This window comes from Ascaphus truei, chromosome 7 (genome assembly GCF_040206685.1).
Source record: "Ascaphus truei isolate aAscTru1 chromosome 7, aAscTru1.hap1, whole genome shotgun sequence".
In the NCBI taxonomy this organism is placed as follows: Eukaryota; Metazoa; Chordata; class Amphibia; order Anura; family Ascaphidae; genus Ascaphus; species Ascaphus truei.
In genome coordinates, this window is record NC_134489.1 from 7,612,373 (window position 1) to 7,631,463 (window position 19,091).

A 19,091-nucleotide genomic window follows, 5' to 3' on the forward strand; every position below is an offset into this window, starting at 1 on the left:
TTAGCCTTACCCTGTACGCGCTGCTACAATTTCTTGTCAGGAGAAACAGCAAAACTAGGGGGGCTATACCGTAAAATATCGCCGGGCCATTTAAATTGCCGTTTTTTTGGAGTGTTGCTATCACGGTATTCAGATAGCTTGCATTACCTGTCATAGCAAAATTCCCAAAACAAGCGAGAGGATTGACCCTCTGATCAGGCCTAACCCGGCGATTCATTTCTGCGGCAGAGAGAGCTGCTCAGAGAGAGCCGCCTCTAACAGCGCAAATCTCGCCCGAAAACTATGTTTTTTTAATATATATTTAATTCCTAGTGTAGATGAGCAGGGGGTCACGATCACGTGACACGGGACATCTCCATGCATAGGAGATACCGGCACCCCATAAAGGTGCCTGTATCTTAGGAAGCAGGGGGTCCCCGGATATAAAACCAACGTGGTTCTACTCCGTAGACACCCTGCACATCTACACTAGGAATTAAATGTATATTAAAAAAACATTTACTAAGCATCAAAACACCACCCCTCTGTGCCTCCCCATAATGTAAAACCATGATTTATTTTTTAACATACAGGCTTAATAGTAGTCCCCGGAGGGCCCGATGGGTGTCCGCAGGCCCCACAGTGCACCAGAGGGGGATGCCCACAGGTGTCTAGGGTCTCCGGGTGGTCCCTGCTAGGTGCCATGGGCCTTCAGGTGGTCCCCGCAGGTCACCATGGACCACAAAGGGGTCCACGGGTGCTCCCATGAGTGTCTGGGGGTCCCTGGGTCATCCCACAGGTGTCTGGGGCACCTCAGGTTGTTCCCACAGGAATCTGATAGCACTCGGGTGGTCCCTGCAGGTCCGCGGGGCTCCCAAAGCTGAGGTCTCCATAGGTCCCCGCAGACCCAAGGTACCAACCCTGTATGTCAACAAATAAAACATGGCCTACATTTCAATCAAAAAAACAAACCCAATACAGTACAGTAATGGCAAAATAACTATTATCCAGATATGGATAGTAGATTATTTGCCCATTATTAAACACAACATTAACCAGCATAAATAAAGTAAATAAATACAGTTCTACTTACCGTCGGTCTGGGGTATGAATCCTGTGTGTTAAAAAGTAAATCATGGTTTTACATTATGGGAGGTACAGGGGGTGGGTGGTGTACAGATGTTTTTTAAATACTGCTATGTTTATTGTGGACTAGGAGGTGGGTTTTGGGGCTGTTGCGTGTGTATTGTTTTTATTGTGGGTAGCAGGGGTGGGTAAAGTGGGTATTAGCTCCAAGGATGGGTGTTTAGGCACTGCAGGTGGGTAGCTGGGAGGGTTAACCCCTTCATTACCTTAGCGGTATTAACCACTAAGGTAATGAAGGGGTTAAGTCCCCAACCCCCCACCCCCGCAATGCCTAAACTCCCACTGAGGGCTAAATACCACCTTCACCAACCCCCGCTACCCACAATAAGCCTGGAACGGGTGGTTAACCCCTACATTGCCTTAGCGGTAAGCCGCTAAGTTAATGAAGTGGCTGTACTGTAAATGCATTTTTCCTGCATCGGATGCATGCCGGGGATCTCCGGTGCTGGTATTAATGGGTATTATCTCCGGAGATCACCAGCATCAATCCGAAGAAGGATAAAGGCCATATCGTGACCTTATCGACACATCTCCCCACAAACTTGTCAACTTTTTCTGGTGTTTGGATTTGGGGAGAAAATCGCCATTCTAGAGCCGCAATAGGCAGCGATAATTACTCGCGGCTACTAGAATCGCACGTGTTTCTGATCATTCCGAAAAGCGTCCATAAGTGGCTTATCGCTGCTCAGTCTGCGATTTGATTTTGTTCAAAAGTTTTTTTGGCGATTCAGGCATTTATGGCCCACTTATCAACTCTTACTGAATAGGCCTTTTGGGCGATAAGTGGGCGATAATTTACTTATGAACGCTTACTGCATGAGGCCCCAGATCTTTCCCTGAAATCTGCTGAAATGTAGAATATTAATGGGCAATCTTTAAAACATTGTTAGAAAAGCACACTTATTAGTGTATACCCTTGGGTAATAATTATAATAGAAATAAATCAAAACCAATGTGGCTAAATAAAGAGGTTGGGGAGGAAATGTACAAGAAGAGTAATGCGTTTAGATTATTTAAGTCAGAAGGGACAGAGACATCGTATCAGAATTATAAGGAATGTAACAAAAATTGCAAAAGCACAATCAAATAAGCAAAAATGGATAATGAAAAAAGGATTGCAATAGAAAGTAAGGTCAACCCTAAAATGTTCTTTAAGTACCTTAATAACAAAAAAATGAGTAAAGAAAATATAGGACTCTTTCAGTGTGAGATGGGCAGGCAGATTATTGGAGATAAGGAAAAAGCTGAGGTATTAAACAAATTCTTTGCCTCTGTGTTTACCAGGGAAGAATCAAGTTCAATAGTAGTGCCGCAGGAGGAAGCCACCACCTCCATATTAATGAACAATTGGTTAACTGAGGAAGAAGTTCATAAGCGACTTGAAAAAATTAAAGTAAATAAGGCACCTGGCCCCGATGGCATACATCCAAGAGTTCTCAAGGAGTTATGCTCAGTAATAGCAAAACCATTATATTTAATATTCAAGGACTCCATTTCCACAGGCTCAGTACCACAAGATTGGCGTAAAGCAGATGTGGTGCCTATATTTATAAAGGGAGCTAGATCACAACCGGGGAATTACAGACCTGTAAGCCTGACTTCAATAGTGGGGATACTACTTGAAGGTTTAATATGTGAATGCAGATACAATATATTTGTTCAAAAAATGTTGGACATCTTTTTACTGTACTTAGGAAAGGTATACAGGGATATACCAAATAAGTATACATGGGAAGGATGTTCAGCCAGGGATTAATCCGATTGCCAATTCTTGGAGTCAGGAATAAATTTAGTTTTCCCCTTATATGAAATATTTGGATGATATGACTCTGGGGTTTTTTGTTTGCCTTCCTCTGGATCAATAAATAAGTATAGATATCGGATATATATCTGTTGTCTAAATTTAGCATACTCATCTACTATGTAGCTATGAAACTATGTAACATTCATTACTGCTAATACTCTAATGCAGACCCTTATTCTGTCCTGTCTCGACTATTGTAACCATCTACTGTCTGGCCTTCCTGCCTCTCACCTGTTTTCCATACAATCCTACAATCTATGCTAAACATTACTGCTAGAATTATTTTACTCTCTCCTAAGTCGGTCTCAGCTTCTCTCCTGCTGAAATCCCTCTCCTGACTTCCTTTTAAACTCTGTATTACTTACAAAATTCTCCTCTTCTATTTTAAGTCTATACGCTCTTCTGTCCCTCCTTACATCTCAGTCGTAATTTCTCGCTATACACCTGCCTGACTCTTGCTTTCTGCTCAAGAATCTCTTCTGACTACCCTTTTTGTAGCTAAAGTCCTCTCCCCCTGAAACCTTTCTCACGCACAGCCCCACACTTCTGGAATACCTTTGCCCTCAATATTCAACTGTCACCCTCTCTCCACCTTTAGGACCTTTTTTGAAACACACCTTTTTAACAAAGCATATGGGTAGCTCCACTGGCTGATACATACATTTAATATACACTGACCATGGCCCTTTGCAGATGCCCTTACTAAAACACCCTCCTGCCTCTGTAAAATCTCCCCACATACCACTTTGATTGTAAGCTCTTTGGGACAGACACTCCTTTTCCTATTGTTTTATGTCTGAAGCGCTTATACCCATTATATGTTATAATATTATGTCACCCGTATTGTAAAGCTCTATGTATCTGGATGCACTACTGTATATAAATAAAGATATATATACATACATTTAAAGGTGCAATCTCCATGTCACGAAACACAGGCGGATCACAGGTACACACTATTAGGACACAAGTGCTAACAAATGATAGAGTTTATTAGGATACAATACAAGCATACACCAATAGAAACAAAAGGGGAAAAACATACTGCCTAAGATATCTTATCCTATAGTCTGTGGAACAAAAGAGGGCTTGGTTGAGCAACTCAACAGCTGCAGCATGTCGCCTCAAAATAGTTCACAAACAGTTCTACTGGACACTGAGATTTTCCCTGAACTCTCTACAATCTGGAAGTCTGTAACGATGCGCGGAACACGCCCCCTGCGGTGTGTTCCTTCCGTACCTGTTTACTTCTGATCGCCGCCCTCTAGCTGCGAGCCAAGATCCTGTGTCTTTAAGGATTCTGAAGCAAGCAACGCCAACTTGCTTTCTGGAAATTCCTGCCCTCTTCCTCCTGACAGGAAGTAAGCCTCTCTTTGACTTTCTCTTTGCTATTAGTCATTTGCTGTCTGCCCTGGTGCCTGCTAGTAATCATCGCATACTGTTCCTGCCTGGACCTCCTTGGTACCTTAACTTATCTCCTGTGGATTCCGGAAGACTGTGACAGTCACTCTTATACACAGGCGGCACACTTTATTTGAGTACGGCTCATTCCGCAAGCCGGGATATGTCCCGGCTTGCGAGCCGCACTCCCTCAGCGTGCCGCGCATCACTGATGCGCGGTCACGCGTCATCGGGTGCCTGTGCCGCCTGTACGCGTGCCCAGGGCTCTTACTGCTGCGGCCTAGAACGGGCAAATGCTCGAATAAACTCGGCCGCAGCAGTACTACTGAGGTTAGTTTACCATCGGGTAGTGTAGGTACCTGCTAAGTAGGGTTCACCTTGACGTGGTAGCAGGCTTATAATTCCTTGGCCGATGGATTAGACTAAGAACCCTTATGTTATGTTTAGTTTTGCTGCACCTTGCTGTTTCTGTCTCTTTGCCTTTAAGAAGTCTGGATGTTCTCCAAGAAGCAATCCTTCTCTAGATGTTACCTTGTGCTCTGGACTCCATGCCCATGTTCCATGTTCCTGCTTTCCGTTTCCAGACTCCCGTGCTGAAGCGTTGGCTTCCTGCAACCCCCGCGTTGGTGCCTGAGAGTGCACGCACTCCCGCTCTGCTGTCAGAGCATGCGCGTGCAGCTGAATCACTCATGTCTCTGAGTAGGCAACGCACCTCCGGACGCGTCGCGCATTCTCATGCGCGCGGCACGATCACGTGACTACGTGCGCCGATCCCCAGCTGCGCGGCAACTTACTCCTTTCGTATCCCCTGGGGCCTCCCCACCTCGCTAACGGGTCCTTCCCTTTCTTCCCTGCGCTTGTGAGGAGAGCACAAGCGTGAAAAAAGTCTCACTTGGTCTAGCCCTTGTGTACATCCTGGTTCCCATATAAAACCATGGAGAGTGCTGCTCAGGCAATCAGAGTTCTCTTTAATCAGTTGTCCAATCTAGAGGACGATGGGTGACCGCGATGATCAGACAGAGGTGGAGTTAAAGGTACATGCATCGCCCCAGGGGCAGGGCCATGAGTGGTGGAAAATCCAAATAGACCAATCATATCATCACCGATGAGTTTGTGCTATCCATCATGTAACTGGACAGAGTCCAGGGTTACTGGCCGAGCTGGGTGCTCCACTGTTGGGGGAAGAAAAGAACAATGCTCCGGCTTTGGAGTGTGTAATTCCTCAGCAAGCAGCCAACCTCCACCCAGATGCCAACAATGCCCCAAACAATATAATGTATTCATAGTAAGCGTGAGAGAATTTAGGGTGTATTTGATGGTAAGAGGCATCAGGCAGGCATAACCTTTAATGTTCAGTTGCCGTGTTGCCTCTTCTGTCACATTCACATAAAGCAACTTTTCGTGAACAAATATAACCACATTAAAAGCAAAGTTTTTAACTGTATTTCTCCAAGGCCTCTGGGCGGCAGGGCAATATGTTCTGTATACATAGAAACCGTAAAAGCACTACTACTGTACCAAATAATTAAAATACTCACAACTAAACCTATAGACTACAAGTGATGCTCCCTGGAGTCAAATAGATCACTCTAGCAATGAAGCGAAAAGAGCAAGTCCCAGAAGGCAGGACTCGCAGAAACTCCAAAGGTGGCACTCTGAGTGGGTACAAACTATAGGTTTATTAAACAAGCAATTGAAAAAAGGACAAACGAGACATACTATGATAAAAAAATAAAAAACATATAGTGGACCATCTATTCTAGAACTGAAGACACAGCTAGATACTATTGTTAATAAAGAAATGCTGTAAAATCACCGTGTGTTATACAGTAAATGAAAAAGGTGCCTATAGACAAAATTAGTACCAAAGAAAGTACTAAAGTACTAACAATACTAACACTACTCACAGTGATCCCAATGATTTTGGTGGGTGGGGGTGGGGAGGGGTGGGGGCAAGCTGTTAAGACACTGTTCTTCATTGAAAATGAAATGAATGTGGTTCAGCTTCTGAGACCCCTGCTTCAATACTGTGTTAATAAAAATAACTTCATTAACGTAGCATCTAGAATTAAGGTAATGAAGGGGTTAAACTAGAGTCCCTGGTTTGTTGGGGGTAGAGGAGGTGGGTGAAAGAGGTAGTTGCCCCAGGGTGGCTGGTTAGGCCTACCAGGAAGGTTGTGGGAGTAGTTAACCCCTTCATTGCCATAGTGTTATTACCGCTAACATAATGAAGGGGTTTACCCCTCCTGTTACCCACCCGAGAGGCATAACCTCACTCAATGGGGGAAATACCCCTTCACCTATCCCCTCTACCGCCAATAAACATTAAAATACAATACAAACATAAATACTATCCAATACACCCATTGATTTCCAGTGTGGTTACCTATTCCCTCTATTGAAGCAAAGATAACCCCAATAGCAATGAATTGGCAACTTAATGCCCGCGCCCTCTACCCGAAACAACCCACCCTCCCTGCTCCCCTGCTCCCCAACACCTACAGTACGGTAATAGACAAAATCCCTATTTTCCATATTTGGATAAAAGCGCATTTGCCCATTAAAAATAGACTATTACCCAGCCAGCTTAAAGTAAATTAAAGTTGTACTTACCCCTGCCAGGATGTATGCTACCCTCATCCTCATCTTTGTCCTCCGCATATTCCGTGAGCAACAACATTGAAATAAAAAACGAACTACGGCCACTAACCCCTTAATTACATTAACGGTTATTAACCGCTATTGTAATTATGGGGTTAACCCACCCTCTCCCGATACCCACTATGGAGGCCTATGCCCTCCCTGGGGCAACTACCCACACCCCCCTAACCCCCATCACAACACATACAAATGGGCAAACACACAAGTAACCCAAAATTGTTAATAACACGTTTGTCCATTTCTTTGCAAAACAAAAGAAATACACAATAAAATAACATTGACCTAACAGTACAATACATTACAATTGCCAATAAACCCATTAACATGCAAACAATATGAACAACCTAAAAAAATAAACATAAAAATACAATATATTACAATTAAATAAAAACAAGCATTTGCAAAAACAATGCATTGCTTGTCACTGTGCTCATCTATAAGCTGAAAGGGGCAAAGATAAACACATTGCCAGTCAATGGGCATCCTAGAAAAAAAGTAGGCAATTAAATTAATGTGTTTCTTACCTTTGCTGGGATTCATCTCCTCATCCTACTGTGGCATCAATTCTTGACCCAAAGACGCAATGATCCTCTACAGCCTGAAGTGCAGAAGTCCATGATCCTCTGTTGATTGCAGTGGAGAACCGGTTCAGTTGTCTTGTTTCCTTTATTTTCTTCCTTCTTTTCTTCCTTCTTCTCTCCTTTGCAATCCAATTGGTCCAGAAGACCCGACGGCTTCTTGAGCTCAAATGTGATGTCACATTTTATTGACAAATGGTACACCCCATTCTGATTGGATGATGTACCATGTGATGGCTTCCATTTTTTTCATGTTGTGACATCCTCTTAAAGGGTGGGAAACCAGCCAATTTGTAAGCATATGCTTCCCTCCCTTGAAGATGACGTCACATCAGAAAAATAAATTGAATCCATCACATGGTAGACCATCCAATCGAATTGATAGATATACCATGTGATACCTTGACTTTTTTGGAGTGGTGTGATGTCATAAAAAAGTGAGGGAGCCAGCCAATCAGGTAGCATGCCTCCCTTTCTTTTTGTTGACATCACATCACTCCAAAAAAGGAAAGGCATAGCATGGTATTTCTACCAATCCGATTGGTGGGTCTACCTTGTGATGGCTTCCATTTATTGAAGATGAGGATGGCCTTCATCGTGGCAGCCGGACAAGGGTGAGTGCTATATATATTTAATGTATTTATTGTTCTTTATGTATTTTAAATGGGCAGATTCACTATTATCCATTTGTGGATAATAGTAATTGTGCCCATTACTATACTGTATGTGCATATATGTGTATGTTAGGGGGGTATAGGGGTTGTTGGGTTAATATATATATATATTATTTATTTATTTATATATATTTATTTATATATATTTATTTATTTAGTGTGGGGCTGTTGTGTGTATGTTTTCTTTTTATTGTGGGTAGCGGGGGTGGGTGAAGGGGGTATTAAGCCCCAACAGTGGTTTGTTTAGGGCTTGCGGGTGGGAAGCGGTAGGGCTTAACCCCTTAATGACCGTAGCAGTATTAACCGCTACAGTCGTGAAGGGGTTAAGTGCACCCGCAACCCCCCCGCAAGCCCTAAACAAACAACAAGAGCCAAATACCTCCTTCACCCACCCCCGCTACCCACAATAAGCCTGGCACAGGGGCTTAACCCCTTCATTACCTTAGCGGTTAGCCGCTAAGGTAATGAAGTGGGCTTTAAATGCATTTTTCCTGCCTAGGATGCATGCCGGGGGGCTCCGGTGCTGGTATTAATGGTATCAGCTCAGGAGACCCCCGGCATCAATCCCAGCCACGAAAAAGGCCTGAATTTTTTCTAAGTGCCGATCCGCCGCTCATCAGCAGCCTCTCACCATCAACTTGCCTACTTTTTGTGGCGTGCCGGATTCGGCAGAAAAACGCCATTCTAGAGTGGCGAATAGCAACGCAAAGCTACTCGCCACTGAAAAAATGGCTAGTTGAGGTGAAAAGTGCCTTTTCGCCTCGCCGATGGCGGGAAAAAAAACTGCCAAACACATTGGTGGTTTTTTTTTCTTTTCGCCACGTTTTCACCCCTTACTGAATAGGGGTAGGCATTTTTGGCGTCAAACGGGTGAGAAGTGCCTTTCCGACGCTTACTGCATGGCCCCCCATATCTCCATTCACATACACACTTTGCACAATAGCATACAACCATACAATTGTTTTGGCTTGCAATATATTACTATATTACAGCTTTGGACTAATATATAACAACACAAACATAGTGCAACAGATAACATTTCACTCCCTGTCATTTTTATTTGTTTATTTTTAAACATACATTTTATGTCAATTTCCCTAGTGTATACATATATTACGTTTGTGTTATTAAAAGCTAAGTTTTAACCGCCTGAGAGTGCACCACTTAATGTGCTTCTTTTGGGACAGAAGCTGTCTTTTCAACTGCCGTCCTTCCCGGAGGGAAGCCAGCCAATCAGTGAGGATATGCTTCCCTCACTTGAAGATGACGTCACATCAGAAAAAGAAATGGAATCCATCACATGGTAGACCCACCAATTAGATTGGTAGATATACCATATGATGCCTTGACTTTTTTGGAGTGGCGTGATGTCATCAAAAAGTGAGGGAGCCAGCCAATCAGGTAGCATACCTCCCGTTCTTTTTGATGACATCACATCACTCCAAAAAAGGAAAGGCATAGCATTGTGTTTCTACCAATCCGATTGGTGGGTTTACCTTGTGATGGCTTCCATTTATTTTTCTGATGTGACACCTTCTATTTCAAACGTTTTTATTGTTTTTTGTGGTATCACATCAAGACTTTGAAACAGGAAGAACAATGTACATAATTACATCCGAACTATAGAACTACCTTTTTTGATATTTAAATATATATTTTGGAAATAAGGTCTTAAGATATTTTAATAAAGCCAACATACAACATTCAAGGGAGGGAAGCATATACTTCCCAATTTGCTGACTTCCCTCCCTTTAAGATGACATCACATCATGAAAAAAATGGAAGACATCACATGGCATATTATCCAATTGGATTGTGGGGTGTAACATTTGTCAATCAAATGTGACATCACAGGCCTTATACAAGGCCTGTCATGTCTCTTTTGAGCCCAAAACGCCATTGGTTCAGCATCAACTGGACCAATTGAATTACAAAGGAAGAAGAAAAGAAGGAAGAAAAGAAAGGGAAAAAAGGAAACAAGACTACTCACCGGGCCTCCTCTGTAATCAACAGAGGATTATGGACTTCTGCACATCGTGGTGATAAGGATCACTGCATCACGGGTCAAGAGTTGGTGCCGCTGTAGGATGAGGGGGTGAGTCCTGACAAAGTTAAGAATCACATTGATTGTATTTTATATAATTGTGTTAATTTTTTGTTTAGGAAGCTCATTTATTGACAATGTGTTTATTTATGCCACGTTCAGAATATAAATAAGATCAGTGACAAGCAATGCATTTTTTGTCAAATGCTTGATTTTATGTAATTGTAATGTATTGTATTTTTTGTTATTATATTTTTTTTATGTTGCCCATTAATTGCCATTGTGGCAATCCATGCCCATATTGTGGGCATGGTTTACCACAATCACAACCAATGGGTTTATTGGCAAGTAAATAAAGGGGGGGGGACCCTCCGGCGCGTCGTTCCACTTGTGATTCCGGGACACATGCACTGTAAATAGAGAGAGGGACCACAATCAGGGGTGGTTAAATGCACAATAATTACGTGTGGAGTTTTAACAAGGGGAACACACTTACATTAGGCAACAGATCTTCAACTATAGATGAGGGGGGGGAGACCTCTTGATGGTTCCTCAAAATAGGGAAGAGAAGGGAAATATAGTGTAACACTGTTTATTCACAACACATAAAATAGAGATTAAAAACTCACAAGCGGCCAATAATTATTGGCATAGAGAGGGGATGTCTCCAGACTCCACAGAGCGCCCTTCCAAAGAATTGGTGGTCTCTTGTGGCGTCCGTTCCAGCTGGTAAGATGGTATATCAGGATACAGTTAACAGCAGGGAGGATCTCCCGGAACTCGTGCACAGCCCGGATTTCCTCCCGTTTGTCTCTCTCCTTTACACAGCTCCCGCCTTCCGCGCATGCGCATGCGCTCTGGACGAAGTGCTGGCCAAACTGGAAAAGTACTTTCACTCCTCTATACGGTGGCCTGTGATGCCCAAAAGTCCATCAGACGCGTTTCGCAATTAGCTTCCTGTGACGTAGATGCATACGGGGTAGCAGCACTCTTTATATCCTGCAGGCTTTGAATCGTCCAATCATCTCCTACTTCATTACTAAGCTTATATGGTTAAATGACAGCCCTATTAAGATCCTACAACTATGTACTGGGTATAAACATACTAGGATCACATGACCTGACATTAATGTTTACATCCTGCTTCATAAAAATTAAAAATTAAAACAATAATTTATATAAATAAATATAGTTAAAACCACAATTCTAGATGCTTAAAACACTTCCTGAATTATGAATTTCAAACTCTATCAAGGAAAGATACTAGGTATTTTAAATAAAAGCATTCACTTCCAGTTCCAAATTTAACCCTTTGGGTGCCAGAGTTGGAAGGGTGAAGATCCAAAATGATTCTCTTTTGGAAATTTTCTGGATATAATCACCTCCCCTCCAATCTGCCTTGACTTGCTCTATTCCATAAAATTTTAAACATGCTGGATTTGGCAAAGGGTTAAATTTGGAAATGGAAGTGACTGCTTTTATTTCTGTGAGTCTGTTCCAGTTTGACCTTTAACTCATATTGTTATACCTACAAGATGTTATAATCTACTGGTCACCGGCAGGTGTTAATGACTTTGTCCTTACTGCTTTGCATTGTGGGATCATTCTAACCAGGCTACATCCTTTTGAACATATCATTATATGGTTGTCTTTCCAAGCATCATTATTTTGCCACCACAGTTTTTTTCTTAGAGCACCAAACAACACGTTTGTTTTACAGTGGACAGCAATGACTAACAACATGTGAAGGCTTTGTTACTGTGCCAGTTTGCCCTCACTCCAGAGGCATACTGGGGAATGTTCAGGTCTGGGGACAAGACCGACCGGGAAACTCAAATGATATTTGCTGCCCTCAGCATGGCACTCAGTGGGTGGAAGGATGCAAAGCCACTAAATACCACAGCTTACTGGATTTAATGTTCAGGGAGCAGTTTTTACTCGGTGCTAGCCTGAGATGAGGGATTGGATGTTTGACCGTAAGCCAGAAACTTGCCGAGATGCAGCCAGCTGGCTGATGAGAATGTCATCAGCCATGCGCTGTCAGGCAAAGAAGATGCGTGCCCAGAATGGAGCTACTCTAGCTCGGACATCCAAGGGCACTGAGTTCAATACCAGCGCTCAACACGTGAAGCCCACAGCATCTGCAGAGGGGAGTACACTCAAGTCTGCAGAATTCAGGCAAGAGAAGTGGTGCTACCACTGCAATCGGACTGGGCACATCAGGCCAGATTGTCCTGAGCAGTCCCGCTCCAGCATTCCTCCTCAGGGGCAATGCACTCCAGCTGCCAGCCTAGTCACCTTGTGGGATTAGCGGACCAGCGTGCAGCCATCCAGCAAGTACAGCAGTGGACCCAGACAGCGATTTTTACCCCTCATTAAGTGGCACACCAGAGGAGGCAGGTGGGCATCGGGTTGCAGCTGCCAGGCTGACTAACAACAATGTGAGGATAAAGTATTTGCGGCCAGTGAACATCCGAGCAGCCGGCTTGATCGAAGCCGGTGCTACTGTAACTCTGGTGAGACTGAGTAAAGTGACTTTATGGTGAAGGAAAGGTTAGACAGGGAGATCAGGGCCATGCAGCAGTACTATAAGGATTTAGTGACCTGCTACAATGTCCTGACAGACCCCGTTACTAAGATGACTGTCCAGAGGGCATGGGTGCTGGCAGCCTGTTCCCCAGATGATGGACTGACAGTTCAAGATCTATGGTCCTGCATTGCTGCAGTCAGCAGCCACAAGCCCTGCAGCCTTTTGTAACCCCAGTGTTCAGTGTCCCCAAGCCAGGGGTGGATTCCTCGAGTGGAGGAGGGAGGACAAGTGCTACACCAGATCAGTGCCCTGATGGACGTGGACCATGGAGGTGGCAAGGAGTCCCAACATTCTGGAGGACTGTACCCACAGAAAGACTCTGTCCTACCCCAACGACCTCAACTTTTTCCATGCTCAGCAAGCCACCTGATATGGTGCCTGTCCCTGAGCCTTCATCTTAAGGGGGGAGGTGTGTATTGGGAGGGGCAACAAGGCACTCTAATAAAGGTAAAACTCATTTTGGTTACCCCTGATCCGTGTATAAGGATCCCGAAGAGTCAAGTTTTTGACCCAGTAACATTGTATCACTGTGTTATACTGTATGTAATAAAAGCATTTTTTGTGTTTTTCCCTTTCCAGGCATGCAATGAAGCAGGGATTGCAAGCGTATGAGTTTCGAGGGGGGGTTTGCGGAGGAACCATTGACAGAATGTGCCTAGGAGGTTGGGGTCCGGAGTTGTCAGTTCCCCCATAAATGGACACGGGAATCATGCATCATTCTCAGATACATGTAGGCACATTGTCCCGGCAATACCTCCCCTTTAAAATGCAAACGTGGCTCACCACTAGGGTACCTTGCTTCAGCATAGTCCAGAAAGGAGAATGAGGTAAAGGTATAAAATATGAATCACTGTAGTTTAGGTAATGTAATGCGTAGCTCACCACAAAAAAGAAGCGCGACTGCGGTGCTGAGGTAGGGAATTGGTTAACACCGACCCACAGCCACACGGGCGCACCTAGGATGTAGAGTTGTCGTTCAAGCCAGGTCAGGATTACGGATTGGAGAATAGCTAAAGTACTTGCCAGGTTCAGGAGCGGAGAGTTGCGGATCGTTGGCGTTCTTAGCCAATGTCAGGACTGGAAACAGGAGAATGGTCATACAAGCCGGATCAGGAGTGGAGAGAAGTGGAGTCCATGTTACTAGCAGGGTTCAGGCAACAAGAGGTTAACAGGCAGGCAAGGTTTCAGGAACAAGAATGTAGCACGGCACAACGTCACACTGACTATGCTCAGCAAGGAGGAGAGCAGCAGAAGGTATATAAAGGTGGAGCCTCCAATAGCCAGCAAAGGCGGAATCAGGAAATAAACACAGATAGGCTGCTGATGCACACAGGTGTGCCCTATGATGCAGCCTAATCGGGGATGGGGGCGCAACTTGGAGCGCGCGTCACTCCCACGCCAATTCTGAGTGACCTTAGGGCAAGGGGAGGCGGGATCAATCGCGCGTCGACCCGCACATGTCACAGAGGTCAGGGGCGGAGCCGAGAGCGCGTGTCACTCCCACGCCGGTCCTGTCCATCACCAGAGCGGAGGTGGGGCTTGTACCGCACGTCGGCAAGGAGGCTGGCCGAACGCACCCGTCGGGCATCAGAGCGGGAGGAGGGGTCCGAATTTGCGGACGGGGGATCAGGTCGCGCAAGGTTCGCGTGCACGTATACTGCGACCGCGAAACCGCGCATCCTGAATGTTTGTCACGGAAGGCTTGTTGGGGTGAGGAGACAGTCTGCGACTGCCAGGATAGTGAATCCTCACAGGTAATCCATAGGTTAAGGGCGATACCGCAGCTAGTGTCAAGGTGACCCACAACAAGTATAAGGTTTGTGGGTACCCCAGCCATATATAAGGTTGAGGGGGAACTCTGAGAATCCAAACTGAGTCCAAGGGAATGTGTGTGGGGAATAAGGCGGATAGCAATACAACTACAATATTTTTCCTTTTGTGTCCCCTGTACCAGAGACTCAGAAGTGTATTAAAATATACTATAATGTAATATGCTTTTTACATTCGGAACCGATGTCCAAACAGGCTGCCCGAGCTAATCCATAGATGCTGGTAAGTCTGCTGGACATCGAAGTTCAAAGCAACCAGAGGATGCTCAGAGGTGTGAATAGCATTTGGTCAGCAGGGAAAAGCAGAGTACCAGGTCCTGAGATAAATGTCAGTCTTCCTGGATGCCACTTGTTCTGCCAGACCTGATGGAGCCAGCGGGTGGCATTGAGATAGCCAGGGAGAGAGGTGGCAGGCTTGCGCATATCTCTTGGCTATTTCAGATTTCCCGCTGACCCACCTTTTCTAGCTGGCTTGGCTCTGATTGGCTGCTTGGAAAAGTTCTCACGCTTTGATTGGCTGCTCAGTTTTGTGAATGAAATGAAAATACTATAAGAATCGATGAGCTGATCAGATGTGGAGTCTCCGGTAGTAAGAGCGCGGGCGGCTTTTCAAAGTTGCTTCTGTGTGAATAGCAGAGCAACCGGCTTCGATTTTGTGCCTGAAAAGCCTGCCAGCCAGAGACTAAGTCCAGCATTTTGCACCCAAGTTCTTAGAATCGAACATGTCTATCGCGGCTGGGATTTTATAACAATTTGAGTTCAGGAGATTTGGACTAACTCGCGGTCAGGAGGGACAAAGTTCTCAGAAGAGAACGTAGCGGTGGCGTTAGGAATTTTATGCCAATTTTGGTTCCAGGAGATACCGGGCTAAGTCCCGGTCAGGGTAAGACTCTCCCATCAAGTTCCCTGCACATTGGAAAGTCTAGTTTTCAACCCCAGTCCCACAGTAAGTGTGTCTTTTTGTCTGTATTGTGTCTATCATTGTGTGTAAGCGAATTTTGCAGAATAAACTACTTTACAATTTATGAATGATCCTGGTAAAAAGGTGTATATAACCTGGTCTCCCGTGACAACAGTGTCCGATGAAACTGCAACGTACAGTACTGCATCACGGTACATCACAGATATTCCAAATAAGTTATAATGATTTCAATGTGCAATGTTAAATAGCCCCAGTGAACCAACTGTCAACTAGGTCTCCTAGTGGGGAAACAATGCTTTCCTCCTTTAATCCATTATTAGTCTATCCGTCTCTCCACAACTCTGGTATCATGTTGGCTTTCTGCTAAAAAAAATTCTCCCCTCTGGACTTTCCAACCTGCCTTTTTCCCCCATCAGAACAAACTGCATCAAGTTATATCACAGATTTTCAAAAATGATTTAAAATGCTTTAAAAGTGCAATGTTCATTAGTGCTGGCCAGACCTGTAAAACAGGACATACAACATTTTCTGCTCATAATCTGTTCTTAGAATTCTCTTCTGTTTCCATTTTCAGGGAAGCGGGTTTGTGCCGGAGAAGGTCTGGCTCGGATGGAGCTCTTCCTTTTCCTCACCAACATTTTGCAGAACTTCAAGGTGTCCTCAGAGATGCATTTCACAGAGTCTGACATCATGCCCAAAATGACAGGATTTGCTAACGTCCCTATACCTTACCAGCTCTCTTTTGTGCCACGTTAATGAAACACCTGGAAAAATGAAATCTACTTCATTTAAATGATACTATATCTACGAAAATTATTACTAGTCAATCAGAACGGGAGGTGTTCAGAATTATAGGATTATAACATTGCATGGCAGCTATAGCAATTACTGCAGTGCAATTTGTTGTAAGATTCAGTGCAATGGTAAGATTCTAATCTTTCTAAAACTGTGGCCGTAATTATATATATATATATATATATATATATATATATATATATATATATATATATATATATATATATATATATATATAGTGCTTGACAAATCACCCCAAAAATCTACTCGCCGAACCAAAAAATCTACTCGCCACCTAGTCCCGCCCCAACCCCGCCTCTAGTCCCACCCCCAACCCCGCCTCTAATCCCGCCCCCAGACCCGCATTTAAAAAAACCATAAATGAAATAAATTGAATAAATTCCTAGTAAGAACATTCGTTTTTGACATAAGTTTATTTATTGTATTACATTATACTACAATTAGTCCTTGTGTGTGTGTGTATAAATGTCGAATCTAGAAAAAAAAGCCAGATGTGAAGGACTAGTTTCCTGCACCCCTTAACTAGTGCCTGGATGCCCCCGCTTTACAATATTTAAAGCAGCAATCCTGCCTGGGATCTTACCTGATCCGCAGACCCTCAATGTCCAGGTACCTCATTCCCGCAATGTTATACATTGGAGGGGAGGTGTTCCCTACCTGTCTTCTGGGTTACGGGGAATTCCGATGTCTTCTGTGTGAAGCTCGAGAGTTAGATCTGGAAGAAAGCAGTATAGGTTATTTCAGTGTTGTATAGGGCAGTTAAGATATACAGGGTAAATAAAATATCCAGATCCAGATTGTGAGAGAGAGTGAGACAGAGAGAGGGTGAGACAGAGAGAGGGTGAGACAGAGAGAGGGTGAGACAGAGAGAGGGTGAGACAGAGAGAGGGTGAGACAGAGAGAGGGTGAGACAGAGAGAGGGTGAGACAGAGAGAGGGTGAGAGAGACAGAGAGAGAGGGTGAGAGAGACGGAGAGAGAGGGTGAGAGAGACGGAGAGAGAGGGTGAGAGAGACGGAGAGAGAGGGTGAGAGAGACGGAGAGAGAGGGTGAGAGAGGGTGTGAGAGTGTGAGAGAGAGTGTGAGACGGAGAGAGAGTGTGAGACGGAGAGAGAGTGTGAGACGGAGAGAGAGTGTGAGACGGAGAGAGAGTGTGAGACGGAGAGAGAGTGTGAGACGGAGAGAGGGTGAGAGACGGAGAGAGGGTGAGAGACGTAGAGAGGGTGAGAGACGGAGAGAGGGTGTGAGATGGAGAGAGGGTGAGAGACGGAGAGACGGTGAGAGACGGAGAGACGGTGAGAGACGGAGAGAGGGTGAGAGACGGAGAGAGGGTGAGAGACGGAGAGAGGGTGAGAGACGGAGAGAGGGTAAGAGACAGAGAGAGGGTAACTGTGGGGGGATGGGTTGACTGGGTGGGGTGATTGGGGGTGTGGGGTGACTAGGTGGGGTGATTGGGGGGGTGGGGTGACTGACTGGTTAATTGGGTGGGGTGGAGGGGTGTCTGACTGGGTGGGGATTACTGATTGTCTGACTGGGTGGGGTGACTGGGTGACTTGGCGACTGGTCAGGGGGTGGGATGACTGACATTTTACTGACTGGGTGGGGGGGTATGACTGACTGGGTGGGGGGGGGATGACTGACTGGGTGGGGGGGGGGGTATGACTGACTGGGTGGGGGGGTATGACTGACTGGGTGTGGGGGGGGGTATGACTGTCTGGGTGGGGGGGTATTACTGACTTTATGACTGAGTGGGTGGGTGACTGACTGGGTGGGTGACTGACTGGGTGGGTGGTGGGTGACTGACTGGGTGAGTGGGTAGGTGACTGACTGGGTGGGTGGTGGGTGGGTGACTGACTGGGTGGGTGAATGGGTGGGTGGTTAGGTGACTGACTGACTAGGTGGGTAGGTGAATGACTGACTTTGGTAGGTGACTGACTGGGTGGGTAGGTGACTGACTGACTGGGTGGGGGGGATGACTGGGTGGGTGGGTAGGTGACTGACTGGGTGGGTGGGTAGGTAGGTGGGTAGGTGACTAACTGACTGGGTGGGTGGGTAGGTGACTGACTTTGGTAGGTGACTGGGTGGGTAGGTGACTGACTGACTGGATGGGTGACTGACTGGGTAGGTAGGTGACTGACTGGGTGGGCGACTGACTGCCTGGGAGCATTTAGCCCCCCCCCAGCCTGTCTCTCTCTTCTCCCCCCCCCCCAGTCTCTCTCTCAGTCCTCTCCCCACTCCAGCCTGTCTCTCTCTCTGCTCTCTCCCCAGTCCAGCCTGTCTCCCCCTTGCATCTCTATTCACCCCCCCTCCTCCCCCAACTCCGTTCACCCCCCCTTACCTCCGTTCACCCCCCCTCTTACCTCCGTTCAACCCCCCCCTTACCTCCGTTCACCCCCCCCTTACCTCCGTTCACCCCCCCCCCTTACCTCCGTTCACCCCCCCCCTTACCTCCGTTCACTCCACCCTTGCATCACCGTTCACCTCTCCTGCACATCGCCCGCCCCGCGCAGCCTAAACGGGAGGCCGCAGCAAGAGCGGAGCGAGGCGCCTGCTGCAGGGGAGAATAGATCTGGGACCCGGCAGCCCGACATGGCGCTGGTGGCACCGGGTGTAAGTGTGCGTCCCCTCCCCCCCGGTACCTGCTCGGGC

At 45.7% G+C, this 19,091-nt stretch overlaps 1 protein-coding gene across 2 annotated transcripts in view; it reads left to right on the forward strand.

Annotated features, from left to right (window-relative positions):
* The window catches only part of LOC142498678 (cytochrome P450 2G1-like), a 76,530-nt gene extending 59,694 nt beyond the window's left edge, over positions 1-16,836 (forward strand). For both annotated transcript variants that reach the window (XM_075606942.1, XM_075606941.1), the window contains one exon: positions 16,203-16,836. In XM_075606942.1, the coding sequence (XP_075463057.1) occupies positions 16,203-16,384 (182 nt within the window). In that variant the 3' untranslated portion in view covers positions 16,385-16,836. The remainder of the gene's footprint in view (positions 1-16,202) is intronic.
* The last annotated feature ends 2,255 nt before the right edge of the window (positions 16,837-19,091 follow it).